The sequence below is a fragment of the Salvelinus alpinus genome, chromosome 2, assembly GCF_045679555.1.
Source record: "Salvelinus alpinus chromosome 2, SLU_Salpinus.1, whole genome shotgun sequence".
NCBI lineage: Eukaryota > Metazoa > Chordata > Actinopteri > Salmoniformes > Salmonidae > Salvelinus > Salvelinus alpinus.
The window spans coordinates 75,345,323-75,361,055 of NC_092087.1; the positions used below are offsets into that span (position 1 = coordinate 75,345,323).

Below are 15,733 nucleotides of genomic sequence, written 5' to 3' on the forward strand. Positions count from 1 at the left end.
GTAACAGAGGGTACTATAGGAGTAACAGAGGGTATTATAGGAGTAACATAGGGTACTATAGGAGTAACAGAGGGTACTATAGGAGTAACAGAGGGCACTATAGGAGTAACAGAGGGTATTATAGGAGTAACAGAGGGTATTATAGGAGTAACAGAGGGCACTATAGGAGTAACAGAGGGTACTATAGGAGTAACAGAGGGCACTATAGGAGTAACAGAGGGCACTACAGGAGTAACAGAGGGCACTATAGGAGTAACAGAGGGTATTATAGGAGTAACAGAGGGTACTATAGGAGTAACAGAGGGTACTATAGGTGTAACAGAGGGCACTATAGGAGTAACAGAGGGTACTATAGGAGTAACAGAGGGCACTATAGGAGTAACAGAGGGTACTATAGGAGTAACAGAGGGCACTATAGGAGTAACAGAGGGTATTATAGGAGTAACAGAGGGTACTATAGGAGTAACAGAGGGTATTATAGGAGTAACATAGGGTACTATAGGAGTAACAGAGGGCACTATAGGAGTAACAGAGGGCACTACAGGAGTAACAGAGGGCACTACAGGAGTAACAGAGGGTACTATAGGAGTAACAGAGGGTATTATAGGAGTAACAGAGGGTACTATAGGAGTAACAGATGGTATTATAGGAGTAACAGAGGGTACTATAGGAGTAACAGAGGGTATTATAGGAGTAACAGAGGGTACTATAGGAGTAACAGAGGGTATTATAGGAGTAACAGAGGGTACTATAGGAGTAACAGAGGGTATTATAGGAGTAACAGAGGGTACTATAGGAGTAACAGAGGGTATTATAGGAGTAACAGAGGGTACTATAGGAGTAACAGAGGGTATTATAGGAGTAACAGAGGGTACTATAGGAGTAACAGAGGGTATTATAGGAGTAACAGAGGGTACTATAGGAGTAACAGAGGGTATTATAGGAGTAACAGAGGGTACTATAGGAGTAACAGAGGGTATTATAGGAGTAACATAGGGTACTATAGGAGTAACAGAGGGCACTATAGGAGTAACAGAGGGTACTATAGGTGTAACAGAGGGTACTATAGGAGTAACAGAGGGTATTATAGGAGTAACATAGGGTACTATAGGAGTAACAGAGGGTACTATAGGAGTAACAGAGGGCACTATAGGAGTAACAGAGGGTACTATAGGAGTAACAGAGGGTATTATAGGAGTAACAGAGGGCACTATAGGAGTAACAGAGGGTACTATAGGAGTAACAGAGGGCACTATAGGAGTAACAGAGGGCACTACAGGAGTAACAGAGGGCACTATAGGAGTAACAGAGGGTATTATAGGAGTAACAGAGGGTACTATAGGAGTAACAGAGGGTACTATAGGTGTAACAGAGGGCACTATAGGAGTAACAGAGGGTACTATAGGAGTAACAGAGGGCACTATAGGAGTAACAGAGGGTACTATAGGAGTAACAGAGGGCACTATAGGAGTAACAGAGGGTACTATAGGAGTAACAGAGGGTATTATAGGAGTAACAGAGGGTACTATAGGAGTAACAGAGGGTATTATAGGAGTAACAGAGGGTACTATAGGAGTAACAGAGGGTATTATAGGAGTAACATAGGGTACTATAGGAGTAACAGAGGGCACTATAGGAGTAACAGAGGGTACTATAGGTGTAACAGAGGGTACTATAGGAGTAACAGAGGGTATTATAGGAGTAACATAGGGTACTATAGGAGTAACAGAGGGCACTATAGGAGTAACAGAGGGTATTATAGGAGTAACATAGGGCACTATAGGAGTAACAGAGGGTATTATAGGAGTAACAGAGGGTATTATAGGAGTAACAGAGGGCACTATAGGAGTAACAGAGGGCACTATAGGAGTAACAGAGGGCACTATAGGAGTAACAGAGGGTACTATAGGTGTAACAGAGGGCACTATAGGAGTAACAGAGGGTACTATAGGAGTAACAGAGGGCACTATAGGAGTAACAGAGGGTACTATAGGTGTAACAGAGGGTACTATAGGAGTAACAGAGGGTATTATAGGAGTAACAGAGGGCACTATAGGAGTAACAGAGGGCACTATAGGAGTAACAGAGGGTACTATAGGAGTAACAGAGGGCACTATAGGAGTAACAGAGGGTACTATAGGAGTAACAGAGGGCACTATAGGAGTAACAGAGGGCACTATAGGAGTAACAGAGGGCACTATAGGAGTAACAGAGGGTACTATAGGAGTAACAGAGGGCACTATAGGAGTAACAGAGGGTACTATAGGTGTAACAGAGGGTACTATAGGAGTAACAGAGGGTATTATAGGAGTAACAGAGGGCACTATAGGAGTAACAGAGGGCACTATAGGAGTAACAGAGGGCACTATAGGAGTAACAGAGGGCACTATAGGAGTAACAGAGGGTACTATAGGAGTAACAGAGGGCACTATAGGAGTAACAGAGGGTACTATAGGTGTAACAGAGGGTACTATAGGAGTAACAGAGGGTATTATAGGAGTAACAGAGAGTATTATAGGAGTAACAGAGGGTACTATAGGAGTAACAGAGGGTAATATAGGGGTAACAGAGGGTACTATAGGTGTAACAGAGGGTACTATAGGAGTAACAGAGGGTAATATAGGAGTAACAGAGGGTATTATAGGAGTAACAGAGGGTACTATAGGAGTAACAGAGGGTACTAAGGGAGTAACAGAGGGTACTATAGGAGTAACAGAGGGTGCCATATGAGTAGCAGAGGATATTATATGAGTAGCAGGGGATACTCTAGGAGTAACAGAGGGTACTGCAGGAGTAACAGAGGGTATTATATGAGTAACAGAGGGTATTATAGGAGTAACAGAGGCTATTATAGAAGTAGCAGAGGGTACTATAGGAGTAGCAGATGATATTATAGGAGTAGCAGAGTATATTATATGAGTAGCAGAGGGTACTGGAGGAGTAACATATGGTACTATAGGAGTAGCAGAGGGTACTATAGGAGTAGCAGAGGATATTAACAGAGGGTACTATAGGAGTAGCAGAGGGTACTATAGGAGTAGCAGATGATATTATAGGAGTAGCAGAGTATATTATATGAGTAGCAGAGGGTACTGGAGGAGTAACATATGGTACTATAGAAGTAGCAGAGGGTACTATAGGAGTAGCAGATGATATTATAGGAGTAGCAGAGTATATTATATGAGTAGCAGAGGGTACTGGAGGAGTAACATATGGTACTATAGGAGTAGCAGAGGGTACTATAGGAATAGCAGAGGATATTAACAGAGGGTACTATAGGAGTAGCAGAGGGTACTATAGGAGTAGCAGAGGATATTATCAGAGTAGCAGAGGGTACTATAGGAGTAGCAGAGGGTACTATAGGAGTAGCAGAGGATATTATAGAAGTAACAGAGGGTACTGTAGCAGTAGCAGAGGGTATTATCGGAGTAACATATGGTACTATAGGAGTAGCAGAGGGTACTATAGGAGTAGCAGAGGATATTATCGGAGTAGCAGAGGATACTATAGGGGTAGCAGAGGATACTATAGAAGTAACCGAGGGTACTGTAGGAGTAGCAGAGGATATTATCATAGTAGCAGAGGGTACTATAGGAGTAACAGAGGGTACTGTAGGAGTAGCAGAGGATATTATCGGAGTAGCAAAAGATACTTTAAGAGAAGCAGAGGGTACTGTAGGAGTAACAGAGGATATTATCAGAGTAGCAAAAGATACTTTAAGAGAAGCAGAGGGTACTGTAGGAGTAACAGAGGATATTATCGGAGTAGCAAAAGATACTTTAAGAGAAGCAGAGCATACTGTAGGAGTAACAAAGGGTACTACAGGAGTATCTATAGGAGGGAAAGTACAGTATAAAAAGTGTGCCATTCAATATGGTGTTACTAATAACCAACACATGCCTAATCAATGAAATTTTTAATAGCTTGTTAATGAAAGGTACTATAAAGTGTTACCCTATTGAACATTAAAAGGATGTATTTGTGTTTTACTGTGCATTCTAACAGCAGTTTGCCTATTTTTGTTAGGGTCTGAATGAGACAACGTGAGACAGTGTTCAGGTGGACCTCCATGCTTCAGCAAACAAAGGAAAGGGGGTGCTCGACAACAATGTGAGACAGTGTTCTTGTCTAGACTGTCAAGCTCAAGAGCTAACTCTACACCATCAATCCTCCACCCCTAACCCCCATACCCTCCCTAGGGTCCCTCTTCACCCCCACTCCTCCCCCTCCCCCTCATCCTTTTCTCTCCTCCTTTTACAGTAACTGATGAGGTGGACACATTTCACCACACTGACTGCTGCACTGACTGCGCCTATTCATCATACTCATGTACACACACACACACACACACACACACACACACACACGCACACACACACACACACACACACACACACACACACACACACACACACACACACACACACACACACACACACACACACACACACACACACACACACACACACACACACACACGTCTGTGCTAGTATGTCCTAGTGCTGAAATGTACTGTTACTGAGCCCAACCCTCATTATTAGGATGGCATGTCAGCAAATAACATACAAAAGACCAACTAATTCCTCCAACTGCCAAACCTAACAACACAGATAACATCAAAACCCCATCACTAGCAATCTGACTTGTTACACTGTTGCAAAACAATTACTCAACTTCTATTCTTCCATTGATCCGTTCAGTTTTGAAATGAACACACACAAAGCAGCATTTCAAAATATAATTCCGTGTCCAAATGGAGCGAGCTGCCTGATCTGTGTGTGTGTGTGTGTGTGTGTGTGTGTGTGTGTGTGTGTGTGTGTGTGTGTGTGTGTGTGTGTGTGTGTGTGTGTGTGTGTGTGTGTGTGTGTGTGTGTGTGTGTGTGTGTGTGTGTGTGTGTGTGTGTATGTGCTCCGTTTGAAAATCAACACACACAGTAGGAGGGCCCTACGCTCCGACACACACACATATATCAGTTTGTATGCCAGGCTGGGTTCAGAGTGCTTTTGCCACTGTTTCGAAAGCTGAAACAGAGCATATCACTTTGGATACAATGCTATGGGCCTCCCAATACTCTGGGTAGACCAGTATTGATTACAGGGGGCAGGGAGTAGTAGCTTATCCATCAGGGTTGAGTGGCTAAAGCTGTTAGCTGGAGCTGTTAGCCTGCTGCTTCAACTGGCATATCTGTTACACAGGCAGCCCCGAGGGAGGCACAGGGGGAGGTGGAGAGATCACTGACTGAGGTAAGAGAGGGAGTTGGGACAATGGAGCAGGAGGAGGGAGGGAGGATATGTTCTATGGTCTGGTAGTCACAGTCATAGACAGACTGCTACCATATTATGCACAGGTACAAAGTACACATACATACAAGCTCTATCTAGAACAGCGGCCTCTGGTAAGACAAGCGGTGGCGGTCTATGTATATTTGTAAACAACAGCTGGTGCACAAAATCTAAGGAAGTCTCCAGGTTTTGCTCGCCTGAGGTAGAGTCTCTCATGATAAGCTTTAGACCACACTATTTACCAAGAGAGTTTTCATCTGTATTTTTCGTAGCTGTCTATATACCACCACAAACCGATACTGGCACTAAGACCGCACAACTCAATGAGCTGTATACGGCCATAAGTAAACAGGAAAAAGCTCATCCAGAGGCGGCGCTCCTAGTGGCCGGGGATGTTAATGCAGGGAATCTCAAATCCGTTTTACCTAATTTCTACCAGCATGTTAAATGTGCAACCAGAGGGGGAAAAACTCTAGACTCAACTTTACTCCAAACACAGAGACGCGTACAAAACTTTCCCTCGCCCTCCATTTGGCAAATCTGACCATAATTCTATCCTCCTGATTCCTGCTTACAAGCAAAAACTAAAGCAGGAAGCACCAGTGACTCGGTCAATAAGAAAGTAGTCAGATGAAGCAGATGCTAAGCTACAGGACTGTTTTGCTAGCACAGACTGGAATATGTTCCGAGATCCTTCCGATGGCATTGAGGAGTACACCACATCAGTCACTGGCATCATCAATAAGTGCATCGATGACATCATCCCCACAGTTACCGTACGTACATACCTCAAGCAGAAGCCATGGATTACAGGCAACATCCACATTGAGCTAAAGGGTAGAGCTGCCGCTTTCAAGGAGCAGGAATCTAACTCGGAAGCTTATAAGAAATCCTGCTATGCCCTCCGACGAACCATCAAACAGACAAAGCTTCAACACAGGACTAAGATTCAATCGTACTACACCGGCTCCGACGCTCGTCGGATGTGGCAGGGCTTGCAAACTATTACAGACTACAAAGGGAAGAATATCCGCAAGCTGCTCAGTGACACGAGCCTACCAGACGAGCTAAACTACTTCTATGCTCGCTTCGAGGCAAGTAACAATGAAGCATGCATGAGAGCATCAGCTGTTCCGGACGACTGTGTGACCACGCTCTCCGTAGCTGATGTAGGTAAGACCTTTGGACAGGTCAACATTCACAAGGTCACAGGGCCAGACGGATTACCAGGACGTGTACTCCGAGCATGCGCTGACCAACTGGTGTCTTCACTGACATTTTCAACCTGTCCCTGACTGAGTCTGTAATACCAGCATTTTTCAAGCAGACCACCATAGTCCCTCTGCCAAAGAACACTAAGGTAATGTGCCTAAATGACTAACGACCGTAGCACTCACGTCTGTAGCCATGAAGTGCTTTGAAAGGCTGGTCATGGCTCACATCAACACCATTTTCCCAGAAACCCTAGGCCCACTCCAATGTGCATACCGCCCCAACAGATCCACAGACGATGTGATAAATATTGCACTCAACACTGCCCTTTCCGGGCCTCCCGAGTGGCGCAGTGGTCTAAGGCTGTGTCACTAGAGATTCTGGGTTCGAGTCCAGGCTGTCGCAGCTGGCCGCGACTGGGAGACCCATGGGGCGGCGCACAATTGGTCCAGTGTTGTTAGGGGAGGGTTTGGCCGGCAGGGATGTCCTTGTCCCATCACGCACTAGGCGGGCCGGGAACAGTGCGCGCAGACACGGTCGCCAGGTGTACGGTGTTTCCTCTGACATAATGGTGCAGCTGGCTTCCAGGTTAAGTGGGCATTGTGTCAAGAAGCAGTGCGGCCTGGTTGGGTTGTGTTTCGGAGGAAGCACGGCTCTCAACCTTCGCTTCTCCCGAGGCCATACGGGAGTTGCAGCGATGAGACAAGACTCTAACTACCAATTGAATACAACGAAAAAGGGGTAAAAGAAATTACAAATAAAATAAAAATACTGCCCTTTCCCACTTGGACAAAAGGAACACCTATGTGAGAATTCTATTCATTGACCACAGCTCAGCGTTCAACACCATAGTGCCCTCAAAGCTCATAACTAAGCTAAGGACCCTGGGACTAAAAACCTCCCTCTGCAACTGGATCCTGGACTTCCTGACGGGCCGCCCCCAGGTGGTAAGGGTAGGTAACAACACATCCGCCATGCTGATGCTCAACACGGGGGCACCTCAGGGGTGCGTGCTCAGTCCTCTCCTGTACTCCCTGTTCACTCATGACTGCATGGCCAGGCATGACTCGAACACCATCATCAAGTTTACCGATGACACAACAGTGGTAGTTTATGATGAGTATTTCTGTTATTTGACATGGCTCTCTGTAATTACTCCGGATATTTTGGAGGCATTTCTGAACATGGCGCCAATGTAAACCGAGATTTGTGGATATAAATATGCACATTATCGAACAAAACATAAATGTATTGTGTAACATGATGTCATATGAGTGTCATCTGATGAAGATGTTCAAAGGTTAGTGATAAATTTCTCTCTATTTCTGTTTTTTGTTACTACTATCTGTTGCTGGGAAAATGGCTGTGTTTTTCTGTGGCTATGTACTGAGCTAACATAATTGTTTGGTGTCCTTTCCCCGTAAATCCTTTTTGAAATCAGACATGTTGGCTGGATTCACAACATGTGTAGCTTTAATTTGGTGTCTTTCATGTGTGATTTCATGAAAGATAGATTTTTACAGTAATATATTTGAATTTGGCTCGCTACATTTTTTCTGGCTTTTGGCCAAGTGGGACGCTACCGTCCCACATATCCCAGAGAAGTTAACTCTAACAACATGATCATATTACCTCAATTACCTCGACTAACCGGGGGCCCCGCACATTGACTCTGTACCGGTACCCACTGTATATAGCCTCGCTATTGTTATTTTACTGCTGCTGTTAATTATTTGTTACTTTATTTAAAAAAAAATCTTAACACTTTTTGTTCTTAAAACTTCTTAAAGCATTGCTGGTTAAGGGCTTGTAAGTAAGCATTTCACTGTAACCTGTTCTATTCGGCGCATGTGACAAATAACATTTTATTTTATTTTAATCTATCTATATCTCCATGGGTCTTTCTCTCTTTTGGAACAGATGAGGACAATGGAAAAATGGACACATAACACACTGCCATGACGTGCCCCTTTTGGGTGAGGATCATAGCCCCCCCCTCTCTTTCTCTCCCACCACAGGTTTATGGCGGTCGTAAATACCGAAACTCCTTTCCCCACTCTACCAAAATGAAAGTTTGGCAGTACGGTAACCTCAAAAGATTGAATAATGTAACAATATTTCTGTATTCCAACCAGTTGAAATTGTCTGTGGATACATAAAGAACAATCATGTTGAATTCCTTACTGATTTGTAATGTAACTACCAGAGCAGAACAACATAACTGTTTCTCTGAATGTGTATATTTCCCAGTTACCAGTTTTACATCTAAATATTGTAGAACGTATATGATTAAATATGAAACTATTTGTGAGAAGATGAAATATGATGTTAGCCTTCTAAATGAGATAATGGTTTTTCATATAAAGTTTTAACTAGTCAGTGACCACACCCCGTGAGCACAGACATTTACATTGGCGTCATGGAACGCCCCCTTTTCTACTCCAGTATAAAAACCACTTCCGACAAAATGTACATTAGATCAAAACATGCCGGGTTGCTGCCGGTGTGTGAAGTGGTTCTAGCTGTGACCTGAATAATCAACCATTGAGATCAGAAAACATGGCGCTGTCGCTACATGTTGAAATGGTTGACAATTAAAATCCCCAATCCCCAAGCTGAAATGGTGAAGAAATCTACAAACTAAAGACCAGGAAGCAGCTGTTCAAATACTTTAGTCTGGAAAACGTATCCGCTCGAAGAACATTTCCGAATGGTACTCTGACGTATCCATTATAAAAACCTACAACTACGGAAGGCTTTGATCTCTGGTGGACAAACCAGAGACTTTCTGTCGACAATCTATCCAGCAGACGGACCGGCAGTCACAGAGAGGGACGACAAAGTCATTCACTCGTAAATTGCATTTCTAAAATCCAAAGGAGCGGTTGTAAGGGTGCTAAATACCCATATTTACTATGACCGTATTGTATGTATGTCGTGGGTTCATTTTGTTCTCCTGCTCTTTCTTATCTGTCCTCACCCCTTTCCTTTGTCTACCAAGCATCATATCGGTTTCATCCACTAGGGACTTTTTCTTGGTATCATGTTAGTAACCAATGTATGACCTATTGTGTGTGTGTTTATGTAATTATGTGAATGATTAGTAAGTTAGTAAATAAATAATTAAGCCAATTTGTATTTCGCTGATTCATGAATTATGATGCTAGGGTTCGTGCAGATATCCAAGGGTTTGTGACGTTCAGGAATGAGACTGATGAGGTAATACTACATTAATAGACGACTGTAATCGATAAGATAATAAAATATCTGAAGAGTTATATTCGGGAAATTGCAACTCTAAAAAACAACATTTTGTCATGGTGCCCTGACTTCCAAGTTAATTCCTATTCAACACGCACTCTCAAACACACACACACACACACACACACACACACACACACACACACACACACACACACACACACACACACACACACACACACACACACACACACACACACACACACACACACACACACACACACCTGTTTGGAACAGGTCAAACTGCCTCCTATAATTCCATGATTAATGTGTTTCAAATTAGTTTTCCACCTGCAGATTACTCTGGAGTATAGTCACACACACACACACACACACACACACACACACACACACACACACACACACACACACACACACACACACACACACACACACACACACACAACATACACACAACATACACACTGCCCCCTCCTCCCTACCACACACACATCAATCATGGTAGTAAATCAGTGGCCAATCTCACTGCTAAATGTCCTCTAATTCGTTTCCATTTAGCGGATGTGAAGGGAAGGAACCAAGATGAAAGCCCATCCAATTTCCCCCCAGACAGAAATCTACTTCTGAATCATGATGTGTAACTGCTAGAATAGTCAATGTCTGCATCTCAAATGGCACCCTATTCCCTATATAGTGCACACATTTTCTGCAGAGGTGATAAGGAATAGTGTGTCATTTAGGATGCACCCTTTCTGGATGCAATGCACCACCACTATGTAATGTGTGAGTGCTAGAATAGTGCATGAGAGATGGATAAAATGCACCTCCACCATTACTTTCCATTGTTAGAATAGACAGGAACAAGCTTAGCGTGCCCATTTAGTCTACCCCACTTTCCATGTCCATTATCATACATATTGATGCTATAATGGAGTCACAATCTTAGCCAGGCTTTAGAGATGAGGACTGGCCAAGAGCAATGCAATGAGATTGGGTTGTGTGTGAGTGTGAGTGTGAGTGTGAGTGTGAGTGTGAGTGTGAGTGTGAGAGAGAGAGAGAGAGAGAGAGAGAGAGAGAGAGAGAGAGAGAGAGAGAGAGAGAGAGAGAGAGAGAGAGAGAGAGAGAGAGAGAGAGAGAGAGAGAGAGAGAGAGAGAGAGAGCACTGAGGGTATAGGGTGTATTTGTGTATTATTGATGGAGATATGTGACTTCATCTTCTCCGACTAGTCTCTGGACTACATGATTAATGTGTTGTCTTTACATACCAAAATAGGCCGCACCACTCATGTCATAGAGAATACAAAGAAGGCGGGAGGTAGCATAGGGAGAGAGAGAGAGAGAGAGAGAAAGAGAGAGAATGAAGTGAGAAAAAGATGGAGAGAGCGATGACTGGAGCTATAGGAAGACTGTGAGCAATACAGCTAGGGAGGGGAGGAATGAGGGAGGGGAGAAAGGAGAAAGAGAGGGAGAAAGAGAGAGAGCGAGAGAGAAGCTGTTGATCAAATCCTAACCACTTTGGCAATAGTGTTTCTAACCTTGAGCTGTCATGTCAATTAAAGCAGACTTGAATTTATGAGTTGGGGATGGACAGAACGAGAGAAAAGAGGAGGGAAGATGAAGGAGGAAGGGAAGAGACTCTATTAAGCCTCAGCAGGAAATCACCGTGAGACAGAGGTCACTATATCTGCTGTCTTCTCTTCTCTCTCTCTATCTCTTTTGCAGAGGAGAGGCAGAGAAGCGAGGCAGGAAAGGCAGAGAAGCGAGGCAGAGAAACAAGGCAGAGGAGAAGCAGAGAAGTGAGGCAGAGGAGAGGCAGAGAAGCGAGGCAGAGGAGAAGCAGAGAAGCGAGGCAGAGGAGAAGCAGAGAAGCGAGGCAGAGGAGAGGCAGAGAAGCGAGGCAGAGAAGCGAGGCAGAGAAGCGAGGCAGAGGAGAGGCAGAGAAGTGAGGCAGAGAAGCGAGGCAGAGAAAAAAGGCAGAGGAGAGGCAGAGAAGCGAGGCCGAGGAGCAGCAGAGAAGCAAGGCAGAAGAGAGGCAGAGAAGCGAGGCAGAGAAGCGAGGCCGAGGAGAGGCATAGAAGCAAGGCAGAGGAGAGGCAGAGAAGCGAGGAAGGGAATAAAATAATGAGAGGAGTAATTGAAACATGGATGAGAAAAACTGTCAGCATCTAACTAGGGAGTCTGCGCCTCATGTGTGTGTGTGTTTGCCTGTGTGTGTGTGTTACCAGTCTATTACAACTGATTTGGAGCTTTCGAATGTGAATTTGGAGAGACAGTTTTCGTTCCCCTAATTAAAAAGTACCCAGAGGGGAAAGGAACATCTCCAAGAAGTATGAAACTTGTCATCCTCCCAACACACACACACACATACCGTCATCCACACACACACCCACACATACCGTCATCCACACACACACACACACCAACTCCTACCTTCTCTCTCCCTTTTCCCAAATGTGTAGAGGCTTGCTAGATCTTTTCGTAGCTTGGAAAAAGAGCTGACTAGGGAAGACACCAAAACGTTCTAAAGAGGGTACTTTGGAACATGGTCACGTACAGTGAGTGTACGTGACCCCCCCCTTTTGCCCTCAGAACAGCCTCAATTCGTCAGGGAATGGACCCTACAAGGTGCTGAAAACATTCCACAGAGATGCTGGCCCATTTTGACTCCAATGCTTCCCACAGTTGTGTCAAGATGGCTGGATGTCCTTTGGGTGGTGGACCATTCTTGATACACACTGGAAACGGTTTTAAGTGTGAAAAACCCAGCAGCGTTGCAGTTCTTGACACAAACCGGTGCGCCTGGCACCTACTACCATACCCCATTCAAAGGCTTTTTTTTTTACACACATTGTTAATCATGTCTTGGGTACTTCCCAATAGGACCAACAGTTCATGGGAAAGGTGTAGAAGTAGGAAGACGTTGAGCGACACAGTATCACTCACGCACACACAAACACACACACACACACACACAGAAACACAACCCACCCATAGTCAGCCAACTATCTACCACATAGACAGCACATTCGTAGCTCTACTTCTCAGTATACACCCCCGTAGTTCCCTTTTAGTGTTTGGAACATGGCCGCCCTACAAGCCCTACAGACTCTGTCCATATGGATCAGTGTGTGAACTCTCTACCCTCCTGCTGGTGGCATCAAAGCCTGGCCTCCACTTCCTCTGTTCAAAAGGACCCACACCGTAAACAATGAGGCCTCGGCCTCTCTGAGTCTCTCTGAGACACACCGCACAGCAGGGTGGGAAAGAGAGAGAGAGAGAGAGAGAGAGAGAGAGAGAGAGAGAGAGAGAGAGAGAGAGAGAGAGAGAGAGAGAGAGAGAGAGAGAGAGAGAGAGAGAGAGAGAGAGAGAGAGAGAGAGAGAGAGAGAGAGAGAGAGAGAGAGAGAGATCATGCGCTCATGGGCTCCTGAGTTCTTCAGCAAAAAATAGAATTATAGTTTGATAAATGTAGATAAACATCATTTAATTTCGCAATGACTTATATTTACTGTTCATACTTTTTATAGTTTCTTATACTTTTGTTTATCCATTTCACTTGCTTTCCCATGCCAATAAAGCCCCTTGAATTGAACTGAGTGTGTGTGTGTGTGTGTGTGTGTGTGTGTGTGTGTGTGTGTGTGTGTGTGTGTGTGTGTGTGTGTGTGTGTGTGTGTGTGTGTGTGTGTGTGTGTGTGTGTGTGTGTGTGTGTGTGTGTGTGTGTGTGTGTGTGTTTTAGATACTCACTCTACTGGGGGGTTGAGGTCATCAGCTTTGGTCTCAAAGAAGCGCAGCACCTCCTCACTCTGAGACAACTGAGGAGGGAGACGCACCAGAGCCTGAGAGAGAGAGAGAGAGAGAGAGAGAGAGAGAGAGAGAGAGAGAGAGAGAGAGAGAGAGAGAGAGAGAGAGAGAGAGAGAGAGAGAGAGAGAGAGAGAGAGGGAGAGGGAGGGAGTGAGCGAGGGGGGGAAGAGAGGGAGAGGAGGAATAGGGGAAGGAGGGAGGGGGAGAGAGAGAGAACATCCGGTGTAAGATACCGTACAACGATGCACCACACAAAGCAACTCTTGGAATGATGAACTACGGAGGACGCATTCCAACATCCATTTCACGTTCTACCTTTACAGTACATACAGTATAATCCTTAGCACAGAGTTTGGCTCCAATTCAATGGAAGATGATATGTCAGCCTATTCCACTGAGGATGGACATCCATTTGTAATGATCAGGCTAAGTCACACTACTGTAGGAACAGATCAATAGGAGCCAATGACAAGGTGGACATAGTGGACATATTGTACTATATTTGAGATTGATGTTGAACAATGTCCATATCATATTCATGGGATTTACTTCACAGGGACAATGCACAACTTCAAATTAATTAATATTCCATTGTTCACAATAAGAGCAAATACCCGTCCGTACTCATATGATCATTTTCTGGTCATGTGTTATTGAGGAAGTGTATGTTATATTAAAAGACAGCTAGTGGTACAGATGGTTTGGCTCCAGCCTCTCACAATCCCTTGAGAGGGCCTTCTGTGTCATCACTATCCTTCTGCTGTTTGTCTCGTGACAACAAACAGGAACTAGTAAGTAAACAGTCAAGTTCAGATCAGAAGATGATGAGTGATAGACAGGCAGAACAATCTCTTAACATCTACAAACATAAAAATATTTTAAGACATATTAAGTCAAAAGATAGTGAGCTATTTTCTTCTTTTAAACCTTTCAAAAATTATTTTGTCCACAAATGTACCAACATTTCTATCATGTAAATCGTTTATGATTAATGATTGCAATAATGTAGTTATTTTGTTAGATACTTCTCCCTATTAGCTGAAATGTTGTTTTGTTCAAAGCCATTTTAGCTGTCGCACTAGCTTTTCGGTCCGAACAGATTCACAAATCACGGGGATTTGTCATGCTATGCAGACTCCCTCCGAGGCATTTGTTTCTAGGCAACCTCCCTGCACTAGCCGGGGCAGGCCTGCCCCCTCCGTGTCTAAAGCCAGTGTGAGAAACATGCTAACCAATGTTTGTGCTGTGAAATGAAATAAATACTGCACTCTGACACGCAAAACGTCTATCCTAGATTCATGATAGCGTTATTAAACAAAGCAAGGGAAGTTCATTTCAAAACGTGATGTAGCTTTACTGCAATACGCTGCTGTTTTAGGTAAATAATGAACCTGCTAGCTTCTGACATGACTGACTGCATCTTTAAGTTGTGTTTGAGCATTTATATAATGACTGGGCACGAGTATTTGGAGGTTGTCAAAACTTATCATCAAAGTTGAGAGAAAGTCTTTCAAAATGTTGGATTTCACTGATTATAAGATGTGGCCTTGGACAATAAAGTCCACCCTTTAATCTGTGTTTCAAGGCAGAAAACTGGACACCTTCCCTACTTTGGGAGTGCTGGAGCAGCAGTAGTGTGTGTGTGACAGTCCAGCCCCCGTGATTGTTTACATCCATGGCCTTTGATACCATGGTGTGTGAAAAAGGGAGGTGGGGAGAGAGAGAGAGAGAGAGAGAGAGAGAGAGAGTAACTGTGAGAGAGAGACAGAGAGAGAGAGAGAGAGAGAGGGGGGAATGCTAATTTGGTATAGAGCAGACCTAACTCACTCCATTAAATTAATCAAAACAGGAACTTTTTACATTTGGCTAGAAATTCAAAAGGAAATTATCTTAACAGAGAAAAATGTCCTCCTGTGTGCTACCTATATCCCCCCACTAGAATCCCCATACTTTAATAAAGACAGCTTCTCCATCCTGGAGGGGGAAATCAATCATTTCCAGGCCCAGGGACATGTATTAGTCTGTGGCGACCTAAATGCCAGAACTGGACAAGAACCTGACACCCTCAGCACACAGGGGGACAAACACCTGCATGCAGGTGACAGCATTCCCTCCCCCATATGCCCCCCTAGGCACAACTATGACAACATAACCAACAAAAACGGGTCACAACTCCTGCAGCTCTGTCGCACGCTGGGTATGTACATAGTCAATG

At 44.2% G+C, this 15,733-nt stretch overlaps 1 protein-coding gene across 5 annotated transcripts in view; it reads right to left on the minus strand.

The window, feature by feature from the left end:
* LOC139567741 (SH3 and PX domain-containing protein 2A-like) overlaps positions 1–15,733 on the minus strand; it is a 138,587-nt gene that overhangs the window by 81,471 nt on the left and 41,383 nt on the right. For all 5 annotated transcript variants that reach the window (XM_071389202.1, XM_071389199.1, XM_071389204.1 and 2 more), the window contains exon 5: positions 13,461–13,552. In XM_071389202.1, the coding sequence (XP_071245303.1) occupies positions 13,461–13,552 (92 nt within the window). The remainder of the gene's footprint in view (positions 1–13,460; positions 13,553–15,733) is intronic.